Source organism: Ammospiza nelsoni, chromosome 1 (assembly GCF_027579445.1).
Source record: "Ammospiza nelsoni isolate bAmmNel1 chromosome 1, bAmmNel1.pri, whole genome shotgun sequence".
NCBI lineage: Eukaryota > Metazoa > Chordata > Aves > Passeriformes > Passerellidae > Ammospiza > Ammospiza nelsoni.
In genome coordinates, this window is record NC_080633.1 from 102774713 (window position 1) to 102797497 (window position 22785).

General features: G+C 44.6%; 1 protein-coding gene across 10 annotated transcripts in view; it reads right to left on the minus strand.

The window, feature by feature from the left end:
• MTCL1 (microtubule crosslinking factor 1) overlaps nucleotides 1–13148 on the minus strand; it is a 102758-nt gene extending 89610 nt beyond the window's left edge. For 5 of the 10 annotated variants that reach the window (XM_059466634.1, XM_059466656.1, XM_059466665.1 and 2 more), the window contains exons 1-2: nucleotides 12838–13050; nucleotides 1318–1542 (exon numbers count right to left, since the gene is read on the minus strand). In XM_059466634.1, coding sequence (XP_059322617.1) covers nucleotides 1318–1515 — 198 coding nt within the window. In that variant the 5' untranslated portion in view covers nucleotides 1516–1542; nucleotides 12838–13050. Of the gene's footprint in view, nucleotides 1–1317; nucleotides 1543–12837 lie in introns of all 10 variants that reach the window. The other 5 variants (XM_059466674.1, XM_059466686.1, XM_059466627.1 and 2 more) reach the window with 3 other exon arrangements.
• Nucleotides 13149–22785: the final 9637 nt, after the last annotated feature.

Below are 22785 nucleotides of genomic sequence, written 5' to 3' on the forward strand. Positions count from 1 at the left end.
CCAGAATGAAAATATATTTGATTACCCATCTCCAGCTCCCTCTCCACATTATGCTAAGGCAATGTCATGAACAGCAGGAGGAAACAAGCAGGCACCAAAACCGCCCATCAAAGTCCCAGCACATCACACAGATAAAGCCAAAGACAAGGAATTGTGCTGTAATGCTGACAGGCCATCCATCAAAGCAGTGTGAGCAGCAGTCACAGCCACACAAACTGGCTGCTCTAGCAGCAATCACAACTAGGCAAGAGTGATATGAAAGCACAAAAATATATGCTAGCTTAGGTTTTCTGAGTCCAGCCTAAAAAGAATAGATATTTATTCCAAAAACATCTATAAAGGTGATACATCATACAACACAAGGAATTATGGAATTACAAGAAGTCAGTAATAAAAACACTCAATATCTCTTTCATTGAAATCTAGGTACAAGATTTTTACTGAGTAATGTATCATTGCTATTGTTATAAGGTTATAATTTGGTTTCCATCATAAAAGAAAAAATGAGATCTGACATATTAAAAGGTTTGATGACTTGATATGCTACTCTCATTTCCTCTGCTGACAACAAATCATTCTGGTTTCAGAAGGTTTTATGTTTTGCACTTATAAGTACAATATTCTTAATAATTCTAGTTGCAAGCAGTCCTCTCTACAGAAGATATTTTAAAAACAGCTGCAAGATGGCAATATCAAGAAAGATGAGTAAAGCTAGATAAACATCATGTCTACACAAAGCTTTACTTGGTCTTGATGGAAGCATTTCTGAAAGATACAAAAATTGTTTCAGTATGAATATAATTTTGACAGGTATTTGTGTTTGTAGGGAATGAGCATTTTGATTCTCTATCTGCCCTGCAAAAACACTATAACACTCTGTTCCTGTTACAAGTAACTCACTAGACACCAAGAAATGCACCTTAGACTATTTTTTCCCAGTTACTTTGCATAAGCAAGAAGTGAAAAGGAAGGAAACAGCATGAACTGGAAAAGGCATATCAGGTTTTGTTTACACAGTATTGCAAAGCTAAGGTTTTCAGTAAAACCAGTAAATCAAGACCCTTTAAATCTTTCAAATGCAGAAATGTAACTTGACTGTATTTCTTTCATTTTGAATCTGAACACATGTTTTTTTTACTCACTGACACATCTTTTTATGGCGATGAGCTGAATATTTGCTCTCCACCACAGCAGAAGGAAATTGGTTGTGATGTTTGGAGAACTACTGGTTGTTTCATGTGTCACCCTCACTTCCATTGCAGAGAGCCACATCACAGTCTGCTCTCTTTTGCTGTGAGTATGAATCTCTCAACCCACCTTTAAATCTTGTTCCAGGCTCCTAATGAGCTCTCCATCCACATGGCCTGTTTGTGCAACTTTCAAGCTTTTCTGTTCTGCTTTCCTGAGACGATATTGCAGAATGCGGCAATTCTTGTTCGCCCGGTCCAGCTCTCGCCGGAGCTCCTGCAGCTGGTAAACATCTTCCTCTAAATAGCTGTCACGCATTTCTTCCATCTCAGCCCGAAGTTCATCCAGCTCATCCTGTGAGAAGGCAAAACAGTGCTCCATCATACCTCTAAATCTCACCCATGGGAGCAAAATAGGAAACACGCTCGCTAGGATACCACATTAATGAAATGATACAGATTGCAACGTGCAGCTCCAGAAGCCACGCGAACAGAAGTTTTAACCCAACACTGAGTAATTATGCTGAAGCAAATTAATGGATACTTGTCATATTTCTTTCAACTGCTTGGATAATTAAAAACAAACCAGATGCTCATGTGTTCTGAAACTGGTAACCTTCATTTTACCATCTCAAGTTAAAATTAAAACTGCACAATACTTTACCACCATTTGAACTGATCTCTTGCTTTACTTAGACTACAGTAAACCTACTTAACCAAGCACTCCAACAGCTCTGTGTGGTGTGCCTTTTTAACAACCAACACCTCCTAAAAATGAAATTTTTAGGAAAAAAAGAGTCCCTGGCATGAAATACTGAGATGCTTCACATGGAAATGCTGTCCCATCTGAGCCTAACACTGTGCACTGGCTTAATGACACGTGGATTGTGTGCAGGAGAAAGTGTGGTTTTGCTGTGTGCACACACATCTCAATAACAGGACCACAGGAACCAAACAATGTTTTCCCATGTGTTCCCATGTGCCCATGGGAATAACCTGCTGGTTCTTTTCTGGGCATCATGAACTGTCCCAGTTCCCCGTTGTACCATGTGTAGCACTTGCTCTCTAAAGTCAGATTAAAGATTTACAGCTGAACAGGATAAGCTCTACCACTGCCATTTGTTTAATGCCTGCGTGACTGAAGCTCCAAAGCTAGAACTGTTGTAAAGGTCCTCCAGGCAGAGGGGTACAAAGTATTAAACTACTGCATGAGAGAAAAAAAAATATGATTCTTCAAACTGAACAGAGTTGGGGGGGGAGGAGTGAATCAAGAAAAAGAGCTAGGAGGAGAATATTTGAAATTGACTATTAATTTTTAAATTGGTTTCTTTAAAATTGCATTCGATATTATAAAGATCAAATTTTCTGTGGGAAACTTCACTTAAATAAGATTCCAGGAGAACTGGTACTCCGGGCTGGCTGCACTGTGACCCCACTTCAGATCTGTAAATCACTCTTGAAATACCAAGGACGGTTGGAGATTATTTCACACTTGAAATTCCAAAGGTGGCCAGAGAATATTTCACACTTGTCTCAGGTGGAGGGGGCACTGCTATGAAGTCAGCACCCTTGACAAAGCTCCCCTGCCCCTGGCTCAACCATCCCTGTCCAGTCCCTGCAAGAACACATCTGCCCATACTCTTCTGGCAGTCCTCTCAACCATTCCCATGCTCTTCCCATGGCATAACCAGATGACATATTAATCTTACTTCATTGGAGCTTAGATAACCAATGCAGGGCAGATCTTGTCCCTGAGCACAGTCTTGACCAAAGGAAGAAGGGTTGATGGGTTCTTTAGCCTTGTCAGTTATGTTAGAATTAAAAATGTTATTCTTACCAAAATCCCATCCATGTATAAAAACTCCAGTATTTATACAGCCATGGTTTAATTTCAATTAGTTGAGCCAGCATAAATTTTGGGTACACACAAGGCCTGTTATTTCCAGAATTACAGCTCTGGGCTCACCAGTGAGGCTTTCTCCACCAGCACAGCCCACTCAGGACCCTACACCGTTCTCCCTGGATGCTCTGGAAGGACAGAGGAGTTTTCTCACAAGCCCACTATGTCACTGTACATCCTCAATATATTCAGATTTCTGCTGCAGGAGCATCCAGTCCCACAGTCTCTCTGGGACAGGGGCAGGATCAGGATATTTGTGTGGATGGATAAACTCAGGGGTCACCCCCCAGTGAGCTGGATCGTGCTCACACCATACACTGTCTGGAAAGGAGTAGTGTAAGCACAGTCATTGAGGTTACCCTGCAGCAATAACATCCTCACAAGTTCCAAATACATTAATTAAGCACAAACAGCTGACTCTTCAACGAAGCAAATGAGCTCTGCAGACCAAAACCAGCAGGATTATTTCAAAACAATTTAGGGTGCAGGCTCTATCTACTGCTCCTCAGGACACAGCCAAATACTCTGGCCGGTTTACAGCCAACACACTGGTGAAGTTTTGATAAATGATGTATATTTTTAAAAAGAAAAACATAGCAATGCATGCTTGATTGGACTGGAAATGAGCCCTGCTTTTCTTTCCTGTGTACACACCTGTCACTATATTTCACATTCATAGACACTTTCAAGAGGTAAAGTAAAAGTTTACCCAGTGAAGATAGGAGATGCAGAAGAGAATGTCAAGGTTTCAGAAACTGATTAGAGAGTAGCAGTGGCTTTTGAACCTAAGAAAAGGAGTACACTCATGCATTATCAGCTTATTATTGAGGTATTTTGGCTAAGGTACTCATACCAAAAGTAGAGTCTTTACCAATCAGCGCTAACACAGCCCTGTGGAATGAACAGGACCAGAGTTACTTCTTAAGGGTTGTCTGCAGACTCAGGTGTTGAATTCACCTCAACTAGATTTAAGTTCAATTAACTTTTTAATGTCATCTTCAGAATGCTAATATTAGATTAGCAATTAGGTTTTAAATTACAATTTTGAAACACAAATCCACAATAAAGAAAAACAACTGTCATCAACAAATTAATGGGATCTGGTTTATAATCTGCTGTTTACATTTAAGAACTAAGCAATGGCTTTCATGTATAAAGTAGCCTGCAATTATAATGTCATTGCTCATCTCTTAAACTTCCTTCTTATCTTTTTCAAGTTTTGTTGGTAGTAAATTTCGTTGGTTTCTAAAGACAAATAATAAACAATATTTGATTTCAAAGCTTTTATTGCAACCAAATTTGGAAAGTGAACTTCACATAATTTTAAACAACCAAATCCCTGAAACACTCATCCCATTGAAACTGAATATTTCCAAATCCTATCTGGGCATGGGAGTTCTCCCAGCTGTAAAAGCCACTCTGTTGGGGACTTCAATCCAGTCTTTCCTCACAACAAAGAAGTTCCTCAAAGAGTTGCAAGCATTGGCATGAGTTATGTTTTAGGAGACAGGACTGTATTTAATCTCCTGGTAAAACAAAGTTTTCTCAATCTCTCTTATCAGCATAACCATGACTTTGCAAGTCAGTGTTGTGGGGTTTTATTCTGCTTGGTTGGTTGTTTGGTTGTATTTCTGTTTTGGGTTTTTTTGGGGTCTTGGGGTTGTTTCTTTTGGGGTTTTTTTTTGTGCTATGCTTGCCTCTGGTTTTGGTTATAAATACAAGGTTTGTTTTTCTCTAGTGCTCTAGTGTAATTTTACAGATAAATTAAAATTTAGAATACAATGAAGGAGGCTGTACTTTACAATCTCACACAGTTCTCCTCTGATATTTTTTGACTGATGCATTTTCCACAATTAATTTCTTTTCTTCTTCCAAAATTTTCACATGGAAATCAAACTGTATTCTGACTTCGAGATACAGCACCCTTTGGATGAGCCTTAAAGCAAGGCAACATGAGGCCACAAACAGTTTTGACTGTATAAGGAGCAAAAACCTCACTGTACAGGCTGCATGCAGCATCAGCCCATATTCTGCTGTATTGCTGCAGTGCTTGGGGCTTGAACCTATGTATTCTGTCCAGCCCAGAGAGGAAAAGCATCAGATTAAATCAGACAGATTAAATCTTTTTGAATAGCAACATGAAGTCCTATTATTATATAATAAATATATAGAGAGGAACATGTAATCTCTGGAAAATCTGGCTCAGATTTTGTATGTCAGTCAGCACACAATTATAGATGCTGGGATAACCTTTAACTAAACCATAAAAGTTTAACTTTGGTTACAATAAAGACACAATCTTCCTTTCAATACAGGCCACAAGGCCAGTGACAAGGGTGTAGATGATTTCATTTATTAACAGTTTATTCTCCTTTTGATTCTGCTGTGGACACTGAAACTGTATGGTGAAAGATCCTAAGTCAGAACTGTTACAACGGCACCTGGAAAACCAGAACAGCTTTAACTCCTCCTCCAAAGTGATCCATGCACAGAAAATGAAGGAAGCTAAGTTAAAGACCCATGGAAGGGGAAATTACAACTGAAACTATGATGGTCCTACTTACTAAACTGGCAAACTACTGCTTTGAAGGAAAACATGTCAATCATTTGTGAACTCAAAGGTAAATACAGCAAAGCCAAACTTCTCAGCGTGGTGGTTTGCAAAAAAGGGATGCTCTGGCTGCAAGGCAGATGGAAAGAACAGATAAGCCAAACCCTCGACTTTATTAAAATCTATTGTTCTTACTACTCTTATTATTGTGAGTTAGAATTAAAGCTCTTTCTCTCAGGAAGTATTGAGCTTCATACCATAGACTTTAATATTGTAAAATTGAAGAAAGAGATCAGAATAGGCACTTAAAAGTAATTAAAACAAACAGGCAAGAAAGCAGCCATTCCTCTTTGTTCATCTACAAATGGAGAGTTGCTCCCTTCCCTAAACAGGGAGGACCTGCTCCAGCACTCCAAAGTGGCAATTGAAATTGGGAGGTTAAGTGCTTCAGAAGCTTCACTTTGCTCTGCATTCCTGAAGGGGATGAAAGCCTCCTCTCAATCCCTTTTAATGTAATGGTAATTATGCTATTATTTTCAGTAAGAACAGCACGAGGCAGAGAGTCCTGCAATAAGGAATATTGTTTAGGAAAAGCTAAAATGCTTTTCTTTCCCTGCGTCACTCTGGTCATCAGAAAAAAAATTAATGGAAGTCTGTTTTCTAACTGGCAGCTCTTTCCAAATTTGCTGTAGAAATCCAGGTTGTACCAGCTCCTGAGCCTTTCAGCTCATGGTTTCCCTTGGCCCAAATGAGTTCCTAAAGGCCAGCTCTTTGGGGTCTCACAGGAACCACCCATCTGAGGGTCACAGGTGGCTGTATGGATTCAGGGCCACACACAAACAATGCAAACAGCCTCTCTGTTTGCAGGAGTCCCTGGGACTGCAGTGCAAAACCAACAGAACCAGGATTCCCCATTTGCCTGTCAGTGTGCCAAGCCAATGTGAACTGGCTGGGAAGGGGAAAGCCTTGTGTGCAACTTCCACACTGTGTAGCCCAAATACATACTGATGGGTCATTTTCTGTCTGTACTGTGCAAATTAAACACTTGCCTGTCAGAAGGGAAGCCATTATCTCATTAATACCTTTACTGATGTCATGCTTGTTTATTATTGATTTAATTAAAATGAAGTATAATTAAGAACAAATTATAGGAATATGCCTTGTTTATGATTCTTTAAAAAAAAAAAAAAAGAGAGAGAGAGAGAGAAAGAGAGAGCAAAGGTCAGGCCATGCAGCTATTACACTGAGTAACCCATACTCATCTGAGTCATTCCCACTGAAATGACCAGGAATACTTGCATAACTTATGGGCTCTGTCCACCCAGCCAGTCTAGTTATGATCTGTAATAAGGTTTGAAAATGAATTTTCCAATCATCTCCATCAACTGCACACTCATTCTGTCCCCAGAGCATGCAAGAAATGGATTCCTTCCAAAATCAAACAGAGAGCTACACTCTGTAGGTGCATCAAGATGCACTCCAAGCCTCAAATGCACTCCATTACTTGAGTCCTCTGGACAGCTCTAAAACATATGCATGACGGGGATGTTTTGTTCAAGGGACCAGACTAAATACAGTCCAAAGCAAGACCATTAAACTGCACATAAATACAGAGGAAAGGTCATCTTCAGCACATGCATTTAGGTCAGCCTGCTGATCTACCTTCACTGAGAGGAATTGCTGCCTAAAATAAAAAATGTCTTATCTCAGAGCCACTAAATAGTGGAACACAATTATGAGTCAAAGAAAATTTGGAAATTATTATTAGGGAGAAATTACATGCTAAAAACCAGCATAAAAGACACATGAATACCGAATTCATTACTCTGTGAATACAGTTATACACACTAGCAAAGTCCTTAGGTTACAGTGAGTTAAAACACATCAGTATGCAGAGGTGTTATATTAAGTTGAAAATACCTGCAAACTATGAAGACAAAAACACACAAAATCACTGAATTGTATAGTATTGAAGAAAATGCAAATGAATCAGGACTATGTAAAAGATATGTCTATTAATTTACCCAAAAGTCATATTTATAGATTTTGTCAGAACCATTTTCTAAACAGAATGTTATTTAATATAAATTATATCAAATGAGGGGAGAGTGGGGAAGGGAGAAAGAGTGGCAATTACAGGGGGGAGCTGCTATTGCACTGGCGAATCCAGAGCTTCTAGAAAATCCTTGATAAATCTAAGATTCATGAACTGTGATTTTACATAATCTCTGTTTTCATGATTTAAATATCTCAAACCGTCTATATGTAGGAGATGCTGCTGCTGCTGCGGAATACACACATCCCCCACAGCACTTCACAGCAGAACTGCAGCAGGGATAAATATGCTCTGAAAGGCTTTGATTGGGAAGAAAGCAACAACCATTATTTTTGCCTCTTGCAAAATATGTTAATGAACCCGAAGTCCCAGGGCCCCTGATGTTATTATTTAGCTCTCAAATCAGACTAGTTTACAAGTCATGCACCAATCCAACATGGTCTGAAGCTTGTGCGCAAAACCGAGATGTGAACTGAAAAGTCATAGGACCGTGCACACCTGTTGACTCGAGGGCTGGTTTAACTTCGCAGGATCTGAGAGCAGCATCTGGCAGCTTTTCTGCCACATTCAAGCATTAGCTATAGTATTGTTCCGACACATATCCTTGACTGGGGCTGCTGAAGCTGTTGGAGCACTCATCAATGGCACCATCCATAGCATGTCTTGACGGCCACCGAGGCCAACGCGGCGCAGCACAGAGCTCACCCCCTCCCGGCAGGGTGGGGGCTGCCAGGACCCAGCTGGAGCTAGCCAGGCACATGGCCTCGCTATTGTCCCCCCAAAGTGACATCCTGCTCGGCAGCTGACCCCCAGCCACTGGGGTCCGTGCCCCGGGCAGGGCTGTCACCTTCCATGCTCTCCAGGTGGGAAAAGCAGCACTGAGCAGGGATGCGCGATGAGCTCTATCCTGCTAACCCTGGCAACCCTCGCTAAACGGGAAAAAACTGGTGCCATCACTGTGCATCACTTTTGCCCTGCAAAACCCTTTGACATCCACAAATCCCTGCAGGTTAATAAGAGAAGCGGTGGAATTACTGCCCCTGAGTTCAGCGCAAGGCTGCAACTCAAAGAGCTACAGTTCCAAGTGAGTAAAGAAACACAATGTAACTCATATGACACACATTGTGATTTCAAACAAAAATGAACATAGTTTAGATGCATCAGAGTGGAATACAGGGCCTGCAGTGGTCCCTTAGTCAACTCATATCCAGAATATGTCACAGTTACAAATGAATACAGAAAGAAAAAAAGACAAAGCAAGACAAAAAAGCCAGTTATCTAATAAATCCAAGATAGTATATTGTCTGTGCTAATCCACACGGCAGCATTGAACTTGTACAACACAGGCCCAAAGAGAAGGGCAGTAAAGAAAAGCACAGCAAGCATCAGGTTTATTTTAAGGGCTGTAGGAAGTGTCACGCCTCGTGTAGGAGGCGGCTTTCACATTAGGGCCACGAAGGGTGCAAAGAGAAAAGGGGTGTGTGTTGTGACTAAAACACCGCTGCTGTTTCTGCCACCACATTTAGTTAATTAAAACAGTCTTAACTAAAGCTGGGCTAAGACAAATAAAAAACATCTCTAATTGCTAAAATTTGGGCCCCTTTCCTTAAGATTCCCCACCCTTCAGAGGGCTCTACACCACAAAGGGTTTCTTTCTGAGTTTCCCAAGGACTTGCATGCTGAATGACACTTCTCCGTGTGCTGGACACTTTAAAGCAAACTTGAAAATCAACCACATGTGTGGGCAGTGTTTTTCTACTACTAGCAGGACTGATGAGCAATAACTAAAACTTTATTTACTACCAGCAGTTACCAAGGATCTCCTGGTCCTGCAGAGTCAGGCACATCATGACAAAATTTCTCTTTTTAGACATCAACAACTAAGTGATATATTTTAAAATGCTGCTGTAGTATTAGTCTTCCCCACAGGTAGCTGAAATAAGGTCATGCAAGGAATACATGAAAGTGAAATCAGTGATGAAACTTCACAGAGGTGAAGTAGAAGAGAGGTTTCTCAATGTAAACACGTCTCCTCATGCACTTCACCTACAGGCTTAGCTTTGCAGCTAGTTAGCTATGGCTAGAGCCAAATTCTTATCTAGGGTAAAGCCCTGGAAATACATAAGGTGGAAACTTGATACAAGTTAAAATCTGGCTCATGGTATAAGAAGTCTGAGATGTTTGCTGAAGCAGCAGCCTGCTCTGCATTCTGGGAGACTTTCTAGTACTTAGTGTGTAGAAACAAAAACAAATGATTGGGTTTGTTTTGGATTTTTCCATCTGGTAACGCTTTAATCTCTAGTAATCTTTAGCACCAAGTCTGGGTGTGTGTGTGTGTGTGTGTGTGTGTGTATCTTCTATAACCTGTGTTACAGACACATGAAAGATACATGAAAGACCTTCCTATGTGAAAGATAAAATTCCCTGAAAAAGACTTTATTATGTGCACTCAGGGCTGCACTCCAGCTGCAGGGAGGGATAAGGAGGAGTGAAACCCACAAAATTTGGCTCATGGCCATGCTCAGGAAATTAACAGTTTCTTCTGGGATTTATCTAATCATTTGTCTATTTACAGTTGACAGCATCCCTGTTATCCCTTAGCCCCCTCTGGAGAAACACAGCTCACTCCAATGCCAACCAAGGGAACTGCATTGGAAAAAACACATGGAATAAACCCACAAGTAAACAACTCAGACAGTGATGTGGTTTTAATTTACAGACTTTTTTATAGGTTTTCCTAGGAAAAGCGAATGAGGTTTGGGAATTCTCCTGATAATTTTTGCATCACTGGGCTGTTTCCAGCCATTTTGAGAGAGGAGCAGAAATAAGACCTCGCACACCAAGGTGGCCAAGCAAAGCAGACAATGTATTCATTTCCCTCAGAAGAGGCAATAGTGTTAGCTCATGGCTTTCCAGGCACCAGGACATGCCCACCAAAGAAACCAGTCTGTATTATCCTACCAGACTCAGAAATACTTTTAACATGATGAAGTCACAATCTGAATCAAAAAAAGGGGGAAAAGAGGAAATAACTGCTGTAGATGGCAAAGACATCAAGGTGAAAGATCTGAAGACATTGTTGCACAGGGTGAAAAATTGGGAATGGAGCAAAATAAAGTTCTTCACCTAAGACTTGCCCTTGTAAACTAGGTCCCATGATCACAGGGTTCCTCAGGTGGGACACAAAAACAAGGGTCTGTCCTAGACAATTCAAACACACTCTTTTTTTCTCCCAGTTTCCCATAGTTAAAGATCACTTTCACTACAAAGAAAGAGAGCTTGACACACACTTTGTATAAGTTTAAGTATAAAATACTCATATACTTGTTCAAACCCTGTAATGCAAAGAGATGCTCTTGGACTTCATGACTTCCAATGGCAGTGCCAGTTACCCACTCCTTAAGTGATTCCCATTATCAATTCTGATTTCACTACATCTTCTTTTGCTTTCAGGCTGTCAAATAAAAGAGAAGCTTGTGATAAAGGTTCTCTATGCTGCTCATCTTTTTATAGACTATTACATTTCCCTACCACACTCAAATTTTCCATCCAGTGAGTGCTATAAAAGCTTTGCTACAAACCAATAATTTTTATTGGTCTGGTTTTGTACTATCCTTTTCTAGATGACCAGCAGTGCCCACAGTATTTCAGGTACACTCACTGACCTGTGTAACAGCTACAGTTCTATAAAATATTGCCAGACTTTCTTAGTTAGTCTCTCTTCAGTTCCCTCTGTAATCTAACAATTTTTGCAGATTTTAATTTCTCCTTCTCTCATTATGCTCCTGAGTTAACACACTTAAACAGAAAAGTGCATACTTATTCCCTCCAAATACTTAAGATTTTGAATATTAAGATTTAGTTGCCATCCTCTGCCTTCATTTTTCACACGTTCCTCAGGGGTTAACTTTATGATTAAGTTCTGTCTGATCTTTGCTGGACTTGACTTAAGCTAGAAAAACTTAATGTCATCTGAAAATTTTGCTGTATCATTGCTTGTTCCTTTTTCCAGTTCACTAAGCAGCACCAGACCTGGCAAAGAACCTTGCAGCACCCCTGCTGTTACCCTTTTGCTATGCTGAATATTGTTTCGTGTACCTTGGCCAAAACCCCTTAATGAGCCTAGTCTGTGTCTTTATCACTCTTGTTTCCCAAGGTTATACACAAAACTGCAGTTCTTATTTGAGTAAGAATCCTAGATTTACATGGATTTCCATGGTTATTTTGCTTGACAACAGGGAGTCCAAATATCAGGGAACAAAGATTGTTTTCACCAGAAGCAGAGTCAGTGGCTGTGGTTACAGGATTATCTCAGTTTATCTTATTTATAGATCTTTATGGATGCAGCTTCTTTGCTCTGCCAAAAGATCAGATTGTAAGCACAAGTCCAACTAAAGGTTCCCACAGGTCAACCCAGCTCAGAGCTCGCCTGAATTTAGCTTTCCTGTTTCTCTGAGGATTCCTATTGATATAGTTTTCTGCCTGTACAAGGATGCAATGACACTTCTTTCTTGCTGCTCTTGTTGTTCTATTAGTACTTCACAGCGAGTGGCTTCACTTTCCAGTGATAAAGTAACACAATAATCAGAGCACATAACGCTGTCATCCTTTCCACATCAAATGAGGGAACCTGTTCCTTTGGCTTTTCCCGAAGGGTGATACTGAGGAAAACAGTTCCTGGAAAGCAAAGTTCTGCTAACCAGTTTGTTGTGTTTGCTGCGCTTTAGAAAGAGTCAGTGTTTGTTGAGCTACCACCACGTCAACCAAACGCAACATTGCCACGGTACATGTTGCATCGGACTGACGTTCACCCAGCGCCCACAATTCGGGCTTTGCAAGGAGCCGCGATCATTCCCTGAAGTCCCTTAGCTGTCCTCAAGCTGCGCCGCGCTCCCGCTTCGTGGGGCGGGGGAGGAGGGGGCCGAGGCTCCCGGCTGGCTCTCCCTGCCCCTATTTCCCTCCTGCGGGTAAAATTCGGCATTTGGTCCAGCGAGGGCGGGGGTCCCATGGGAGGTGACTCCAGGCAGCGCGAATGTTCTTCCCCCCTTCCCAGCGCGGTCCCCGCATTCCCGGGCAAGAGGGGGCCGCGTTTCCACCGCTGCCGCCTCCTGCCCTTCCCATCCCCGCCGCGGGCGATGCTCACCTTGAGGTACTCGTTCTCCGAGCGCAGCTCCTCCACCTCCCGCTGCAGCTCCTCCGGGGCTGCCGGCGGCGGCTCCCCGCGGCTCGTGGCTCTCGCCCCGCCCGTGGCCGCAGGGAGCGCATCCCCGCGGGAGCCGAGGGCCGCCGGAGCTCCGCGCCCGGGGCCGGGGCCGGGGCCGGTACGGGGCTGCTCGGCGGCGGGATGGGCGGCGGGATGAGCGGCGGGCTGCTCCCGCTCCCGGTCGCTGGAGCCGGTGCCGGACTCGGCGTCGCTGCTGGCGGCCGGGGCCAGGCGCTGCTCGTCCGAGAGCGGCTCGGAGGGGCAGTCGGAGAGGTCGGAGCTGCTGTCCGTGTGGCCGACGCGGGCCAGGGCCGCCGCCGCATGGCCGCTGCCCGCCGCGGCTCCCCGCTTCGCCTTCCTGCCCTTGCCGGGCGGCGGGGCCGCCTCCCCGCCGGGCTGCCGCCCCGCGCCCCGGCCGCCGGGCCCCGGCTCCGGACCGCGGGCCGCCCGCTTGGCGCAGGGGGCGGCCTTGGCGCCCGCCCTGCCGACGGCGGTGACGGGGACGGCGGCCGCCTTGCCCCCCGGGGCGGCGGGGCGGCGGGAGAGGCGGCCCGGCGCCGGCAGCAGCCCCGCCGAGGGCTGGTGCGCGCCCGGGTGCGGCGACGAGGGCGCCCGGGCGGGGAGGCCGGGGGACTTGGGGGGCGCGGGCGGCGGCTTGGCGGCGGCGCGGGCGTGCAGGTCCTTGAGGAAGGGTCTGGCGGGCGACGGGGCGCGGTGCGGCCGCTTCTTCTCGGCGTGCGGGTGGTGGTGGCCGGGCGAGGGCGGCGGCGGCCGCAGCGCGTCGCCGGGCCCCGGTGCGGGGCCGTTCAGCGCCTCCATGGCGCGGGCCGGGGGCGGCGGGGCGGCAGCGGCGGCCGCGGGGGCGCCCGGCGGCGGCAGGAGCGGCGGTGCCCGCGGGGCGCGGCGACAGGACGGGCAGCCTCCTCCAGCCTCCCTGCTCGCTCTCTCATCACTTCTGCTTCTCCCAGCCACAGCCCTCACACTTTTCTTTCTCGATCCCCCTCTTCCTGCCCCCCCACCCCCACCTTCTCCTCCTCCTCCTCGCCGCTCTCTCCCGAGCACTGATTTGTTTCAATAAATCGAGCCCAAATCCCCCGGTGGCAGCCGTCTCCTCCTCCTCCTTCTTCTCCTCCTTCTTCTTCCCCTCCCGCTCCCCTCTCCGCCTAGCTCAGCTTGATGCTGCTCAAGTTGTGATGCAGCCCGAAAAACCGATCCTTTCTCCCTCAATCCTAGGCAAAGGCTTGTTCCCCCGGCTGCCTTCGCCTCCTCTTGCAAGCCCCCCGCTCAGCCCACCGGCGCCGCTAACCCCATCACTGCCCCGTCTCCAGCCGCCGCCTCCGCCCGGCTCCTGAAATAGCCCCGCGGCTGCCGGGGCCGCTCCGGCTCGGCGCTGCCCGCCCGTGCGCAGGATCCGCCCCCTCTGACAGCCAGCCAGCAGCTCTCCTCCGCCCGGCAAACTACTTTCCTCGCACGCTTTATTATAGGGAAGCCTCTGCCAGCCTCTTTCTATCAGAAAGCCTCGTTTGGGGAGAAATTTTGTTTTTCCAGTCATGAGCTATATAGTGTTTCCCGTTTTGGTTGTTTTGTTTTTTTTTCCCCCTTCATGGAAACGGTCTCTCCAGGGACCGGCAGCAGCAAAACAACAGCCATCGCATTATCTCCCTGCTCAAGGCAGATACACGTTCACCTAGAGGCAGAGCCGAGTATCCGAGGATATCGGCAACTTCCTGGCTCGGGCTGAACTACAAAAGGCACGGACCCGTCCTTTTGGAGTGCGGGGCTGTGAAGTTGCAGCCCTTACATTTGCAAAGCACCCGGAGAGTAAATGAAAGGGAAGAGAGGCTGGAGCGGCACAGCATTAATGGGGAGAGCAGAGCAGCCGCGGTCGGGATGTTTGCGACTCTTCCGCTGGGACACAGCGGACCTTAGAGGAGCCGCGGCGGCTGCCTTATCTGTCAGATGAAAGCAAATGCGTGCTTCGCTTCTGAAGTCCTTGGGAGGCGCGGATCTTCCACGTCTGGATGTCAGGGACTGCAGCGCGCTCGGGGGAGGACAGTGCCGGACGTTTTGGGGGGCATGGGAGACTGGGCAGCATCCTGCGGGGCTCCGGGTACCCCTCTCATCTCATCTGGGCTGAAGGCATTGCCCCTAAAAGGCAAAAGCCCGAAGGTCTGCTGGAGCCGGAGGGCAGCGGGCACCTCGGGGCGGGCGGCCAAGGCGAGACCGGGCAGTGCCAGGCCGGGGCCGGGGCCAGGCCACGTTGCCCGGAGGAAGAGACAGGACCGCTGGGGCATCCCCGGGTCCTTTCTCTCGGTAAACGAGGGGAGCACTGATTTATCCTGAGGAATAGCGCTGCCGCATGAGTATGCAACAGGTAGTTCCTACTTTGTAAAGGCTGCAGAGGTGAACAAAAAACCATTCAGAACAGAGCTGTATTTACAGGTCTCCAGGAATTGGGAGCAGCTCCACGACAGCGCCCCGGGCAGCGCCAGCCGGGAGAGCGGTGATGGGCGGGATGTCGGCGGGGCAGGGGGCGAGGGCGGCTCCAGCCCCGGGAGAAAGCCAGGTCCCTCCCCGTCCCCAGAGGACACATCTCCTCGACAGGGCGGTGTGGTCCTTCCGCGAGTGGGCAGCCGATGAAAGCTCTGCTCCGGGGCACCCAGCGGTGATGCCAAGCTGTGTTGGCTGGTTTATTTTTTTAATCTCTTGGAAATTTCACTTCTGTTAGTGCTCTTTATTTCCAACCCCCCCTTGGCCTGGCTGCCAGACGGCTGTGTTCCAGCATCCAAATGTGCCTTCCAGGTCACACGGCAAAGTACCCATTGCGGCAAAGATGGCACTGGCTGCTGCCGGTATGTCCATCTACTACAGCCACCGGCAGCCCTTCGTGGGACCAAGTCCTTTAAAAAATACAGAAAACACTTTGGGGAGAGTCAAACATAACAAACCCACTCGCAGGTGTAAGTCCCCTTATTCTCCTTCGGTGTAAAACTGTAGTAATTTACTTGTTTGGGTGAGACAATCAGTGTATAGAAGCAATATGAAGTGGCTCAGCTGATCTAGAAAAATGGCTTATAAAATACACACTACTGTTACATTTTAATGACATTGCATTCCTATCAGGCCATCACATATTATCAGTGTTCCCTATGGAGCTGTTATGCTCATAGTTGTTGTTGTTGTTGTTTTAATTTTTTTTTTTTTTTTTGTCAGTACACTGCTGAGCAGTTCAAGGAATTCTCCTTTATGGAAATGTGAAAGAGAGTGAAAGTGAAAGAGATGGCAAGTGCTCTATTTCATAATGAGAAATAGTAATTATTATGGAAGCACAAAATATTATAGATGTTGCCCTACATGGGAGATATCAGAATGGTTGTTTTGCACTATTATGTCACTCCTCTTACTTGGTTTTGGCTATAAATTCCAAGAATAGATGGGAATTCCAGCTTCACCTACTAGATTTGCAAAGTGTTTATGCCTGTGATGAAAGAGGAACTGCTCTGTGATAATTTATGAGCAGCCTGTTTTGACTTTGCCCCATGAACAGAATGGTTCAATTCAAAAGGAAAATGAAAGGAAAAGTATGGCTCAAGATAAGCCACTTTTCTACAAACAATAGCTGAGGGACACTGCCAGGCTTCTTTGCACTGGAGGGAAAAAGAATTAGGGATGTGAAAAAAGGAGCACATTCACAAAAGGCTGGGAATTGTCTGGGAGAATTAATCTGAGACACTTAAGTGCCTGACAGAGCCCACTTTCCTGTGGTTACCTTGTAAATTTTACATTGCAAATACATTAATAAATGTATATTTTTTCTATCTTACTTATCTTTTTCTCCCCCACTAAACACTTTGTTTCAACTGCTAAATGTTTTACGTTTGAGATGTCTTTTGTATCACTGTGCATCACCGACCACAAGCTCCTGCAGGCAAAGAGAACTAAAACTCATCCTGGCTTCTGAGGAGGTGCCCTTGACAAACAGAGACTGAGAGTAATGAAAAGCCCATGACAAGGCAGGGTGACCTCAGATCAGGAAGGAGACTGGAGAGCAAATATCTCTGAAAACGCTGTGTGTCTTTGTGCACAGGTGTTCTGTGCACCTTCTCATTGCAGCATACAGTGATGTTCTCTGTCCTGGACAGCACCAGTTCAACCAGGCACCTTAATAAAGTGATTTATTTGCATTAATGCTTAAAAAAAGTGGGGCTGCAGCAGAACACATTAGAGGGAGAGGAATGCTCAGTCACATCAAGATCCCTTTATACTGTGCTGGCAGTATAAGACATTTAATAACAAAGAAATGCAGCCCCTGTAGCCCTCCCTGGGCATGTGGCTGGCTGGGTGCAGATGGCAGATCTGTGTGGTATGAGGCCAGCTGTAGGATTTTGGCTGTGTTCCTCTGTCTCTGCTGCCGTGCAATGCCTATTGGAGACCCCTACGAGGATGGTGTAAACAGGCATGGCGTGGATGAGGATACGGCCCTAATATGAAAGCTAAGTACATACCACAGAAATCTCCACTGGGCTAGGCAAATGCCTGGTAAGAATTACTGGTATTATATTACTTATTTATTTATATCAAAACATTTCTTTTTCCTTTACTTAAAACTCATTATAGGAAAATACAGTCACAGACTACCATGAGCCCCTATTTCTCCTCTCTCTTTCTTTTTATTTGCTTGTAATGTCCAATTGTTTTCTCTTATCGTAAATTAGTCATGCACTCCCTCCTGGTGGAATGGTTGCTTATATGCTTGTGTAGCTCTTAACATAATAGGACATCTGGGTGTTGGTTGAATAATACAAATAATCAGCCACAACACTTTTACAACATGTTTATTTTGGCAATGCTGATATCCTTTGTCTGATTAATGCTGACATTTGATAACTGAGCTGTATTTGCACAAATAATTATGAAAAGTGGATGCTAAGCCTGACTACTTAGATTAGCTATCAACACATCTTACAAAGCCTAAGACAGTTTTTGGCAGTGCAGGACTGCCTAAATTCTTTTCTTGGGCTGAGGCACAAGAGAGTTTACAATTACTTAGAGAAGATGTGAAGAGGCTCAATCTAAATGTAAATTTGCCCCTCAGCCAGCCCAGTTTACAGTAGCCTAAGTCTAAGCTGTTATTTTCTCCTATTTCAAATCCCTATTTGAGATCTTCTTCAATGACACAAGAACAGCCAACTTTTAATGGCCAGGCTCAGAGTTATAAGGGAGCACTGGTGTTTACAGAGCTAAATCAAAATAGTAAATGAAGACACAAAAGCATCCATACAGGCCATATGTATGGATAACCCAGCATAATCTGGTTGAGTCTATTATTATTGCTCCTTTATATGTTGCAGATCATGAGCTGTAATTTCTTTGTGGCCACATTGTGCTCTGTGATTATACCATCCCAGAGGAATCCTAATCAGAGCCAGCAGGTGTTACAGTGACATGTTAACAACAGCAATGAGGCATAGCTTCAACAGAAAATTGTGTGACATTTCCAAGTTCACAAATTCACAATTTATTTTTTTTTTTTTGCAAGCTCTCTCTCAACTGCTCTCTCTCCCTGAGGGACTGATTCAAAGCCCCAAAGATCTTTTTTTAAAAGATTTATTCCTGCTCCCAGGAGTTATATCTAGATTGTCACTTCTTGCTCTTTGTTTGAATGAAACCTGATTATTAGAGGTCTCAGTTCTTTACTGGAGCTTCTGTCCTACAGTAATGATATTACTAATTGCCATAACTCAATCAGGGAATGGAAATAATTGCATGGCCAGCTCCTGCAAGGGACTTTAGCAGTAGAAGAAGAGCATGAGGAGATGTTAGGCACATTTATCCAAAACTGTGATCCCCAAAACCCATTCAGCCAATCTCACAGTCTCCTAATTCCATTGCTAAATTTCATTTTGGCCATAAAACTCTGTGGATGACCAGAGCTTTTTCCTTGTCCATGCCTACTCATTCAGAGGCAGCAATGGAGCCCCTGGGCATTGTGCAGTTATCACCAGTGCTTTCTAAGGGGATTTTTGGGGTCCACACAAAACACAGAGGCAATCAGCTTGGATGAGAGAACAGCAGCACCTCACCTCTTGCAGAGGTGGCCATGTGCCCGGGCAGCAAGGGAGAAGTCTGACTTGGAAGCTTCCTCAGACTGCAGGGATTAAAGACCAAAGCCTTAAACACCAAGGGGCAGACGGGGCTCGCTGGCTGCTGTCAGTAATTCCTGCTGGTGCTGAGCCTTTGTGTGAAACATCCTGGGATCAGGCTGGGAAGCAAACATGGCTCTTGCACACTTGCTGGAGAGGAGCTTGTGCCTCCCTCTGCAAGCAGCAAGTGTTTCCCATGTGAAGTTCCCATCCTTACTCTTCCCAAACAAAGATCTACCTCCTCTCCCAGTTCCTCCAGCTCTGGGTTAGTCACTGCTGCCCAGGCTGAAATCTACAACTCTGTTACAGGTGGGTGTTCCCAAGTGTGCACTGTTCCTCTCTCAATATCCGAGGAAATGTCAAAGAGCCAGAATGTAAAGTCCTTTATGTTCAGCACCACAAAGGCAGAGATTTTCCAGTCTGGTGCCTGCTTGAGAGTCACAAAGTTCATGCTGAGGACTGACTTGGTCTGTCACCCACAGTCCCATCTCTGCCGAGTACAGCCAGTGTCATTTCCAGTGGGAAAGTAACCTCCAAATTTATATATCATGCTATTGTACCAAGGAGCATACACTCTGCTGTTACAGTTATTGCCTTTTTCAGAACTAAACAAAGAAAGTGTGGTTTCCAGTATTAATAAATTTGTACTTTTTCTCCTTACAAACCACCTGTGCTATCAATAAACACCCACATGAAAAGTTTATCATCTGCTTCCCATTGTGGGCACATGTACTTGGGATCTGCTATTGTCTGTAGCACACCACCATGTGCCACTCATTTTGCAGCTCCCTAACTTCCAAAGGATCACTTATGTTTGATGAGATGCAACAGGGAGAGACCAAATAAGTCAAGAATCATTGAGAATCAAAGGCTGTCTCTAATCATAGGCATCAGAAGAGGAACAGCTCGTTTTGGTCTTCCTCCATAGACAGTGTAGAGCTGGCACAGAAAGGTAGCATTAATTTATCAGTGTTCAATGAGAAAAAAGAAAGATGGGTCATATCCTTGGTACTTCCTGAAGATGGATGCTTTTCACAGTTTCTGGTTATTGAAATTGATATACATTACTGGATACACTGTTTGTGAGATACAGTCTGATAGAACCTCAGCACCAGAGACCTTTCAAAGAATTATGAGGCATTTTAAAAGCTGAGGAGCCAGACTATTAAGATGCCTGTTGGTTGGCAGTATGATTAGCTTGGATATCCGGCAAGGAAAGTGTCACCTTACACTGAGTAAAACATAGAATATTACAAATTATCCATTTCTAATGGTAGAGTTGGCCAAAGAAAGCTACAGAAAATATAATTCTGCACACACACATACCTCTAATAAGTAACCAATATCCCAATATAGCAAACATTCAGTAGGATCAACTCTCTTGATATACCTGTGCCAAATTTAGCAATTAGAGTCAGTATTTTTCCACAGTGCTTCATTCCCACTGTATTATTCCCTACCCTTAGCACCTCTTCAACAATTTTTTTCTGACCATGACTAAGGAGGCTGCTCCCAGAAGAAAACAACCCCCAAATTTTCATTCATTCACACTTCAATTCCTCTTAAGATCCATGGACAGACATACTGTATTTTTTGTTTTACCTCTTTTCAGTAATTTCTATAAATCTACCTCCATTTTATCCCAAACATTTAGGACCTCTGGCTTTAGTGCCAGCTCCCTTCAAGGCTGTAGCCATTTTGATTTAAGACTGTTTTTTGAGACAGCTGCTCCTTAGTTTTTTTCCCTGTCTCTGAAAATCCCAAACAATTGCTTCTTACAAGTACTCTGACTGTGATGGTTTAGGAGTTCCTTTGTCCTCAGTGAATCTGCTGTTCTCTTAGGTTTCAGAAAAGCTGATTGCCAAAGTCTGCTTCACAGTTCCTGTGTTTCCACATGGAATTTCCTCTCCATCCAAATCTGGGGCATGTCATTGCTTTCCCACATGACACACAAGCTCTCAGCTTTGCAGCACCTTGGAGGCAAGCAAACAAGTTATCTCCTGCAGTTTACACTCAGCTGAGAAGGCTCCACAATCAGTTGAGGAATCAGGGATTTTTAAGGAACATGCACACAGCGTTTAAGGATCAAAATTAAAGGCTCAGAAGAAGCAGAGCCAATGAGCAGGAATGCATTATTCTGACATAAAGAGAAGTATTAGCAAGTAAGACTGATTTCCATTCACTGGAGGAATGTTTGGAAGATGAACCATTGATTGTGGGAAACATGGAAGAATACAATACCTACAACCTCAACACATTATAACTTACCAAGAATGGTATTAGGGATATGTTTGGGATTCCATGTTCTTTTAGTGTGTAAGTCATTGACTACAATTTTTGAATTCAAATAAATATGCTAGCACTTCCTGTTCAGAAGACAAAGAAGCAGCTTTGCTTACTTTCTTGTCTTGTAGGGTATTACAGTTTGTTTCTTATCAGTAGCAGAATGGAGACTGGTGTTTCCCTTCACCTGTAACAGAAGGTTCAACAATATAGGTGTTCACTAAATCAGGGAGTTAATATTCACAGAAAAATATTTTTAGATCAGCAGACACTTGTAGCACATCGAAGAGGTGTCCTTAGCACTGAATTATTAAAATTTCAAAAGAGGCTAAAAACTTTGACATGTATCTTTAAAACAATTCAGGGGTTTTGTTTTTTGAAGCTAGATGAAAGCAGTTCTTTATATAATTTAGTATCAGAAATGATGATGTTTTATAAAGAATAAAATACAACCTGATAACTAATTGATTTACTGCAATTCAGGTTGTAGAGTCGAGCCCTGAATGGAGTTGAAGTTTCTTGACATGGCAGGAAAAACAAGGAAAAAGAAAAGTTTTCTGGTTATCTTATCTTGTATAAAAGCTTAGAGTCTGTACTACAGTTTCTGAGGGAAGAAATATCTCTTTGTCAGCTTCTTACCTGGCAATGGAATTAGAGCTCTGCTAATCTTTATTTAAAACTGTGAGGTGACAGCATGGTGCTAGCACTGTCCAGCCTTGTGATGTTAAATGGATTTAAATGCCTCAGATGTGCAATAATCAGTCCAATAGTCATATGAAGATCTTTTTACATTAAAGAAAAGATAACCCAAAACCTCTGTTTATTGGATATGTGTCTTGGTCTGGGAGTGATTACAAGTTCACACTGCTGTCCTTACACTGATGCTGCAGCTTCCTAAATTAATTTGATCCTGACCCTTGCTCAGAGCAGGCACTTGTTGGAGGGATGCCACAGCAGCGGGTGTCCCAGGAGTGTTTCTTATATCTGACCCAGCCCCTCAGCCCTGTGCTGAGAGGAGACAGGCCCTGGGTTTGGTTTTCCAGCCTTTCTCCCATCTGTGCAGCTGTGGGCTTGGCTGTCTGTCCCAAGGGCTCGTGTTCTCCATCCCCAGGGAGGGGCTGGGAGCTGCTGGTTGGGAGCGTGGGCTGGAGCCCCGCACGTGCTGCCTCTGCTGCACGTTTCCCTGGAGAAAGCTACATCCACTGACTATGGCAGCACAGCTTGTGACTGCTCGGGTAAGACTAGATTAAGGCCAGAGGAAAAAAAAGAGTGGGAAGATATGCCTTCCAAAAGGGGATGTCAGCACAGAAGTGAAATCACAAACCAGCTGCCGCTCTGTGTGAGTGCGGAAGATGATTCAGCATTGGATGCAGCATAGATATTAATTAAAAGTCATAAAATGAAGCCATTCCATAGTAAATCTAAGAGTCTTCTAAACACCAAGAGCTTATGAAGTGCACAA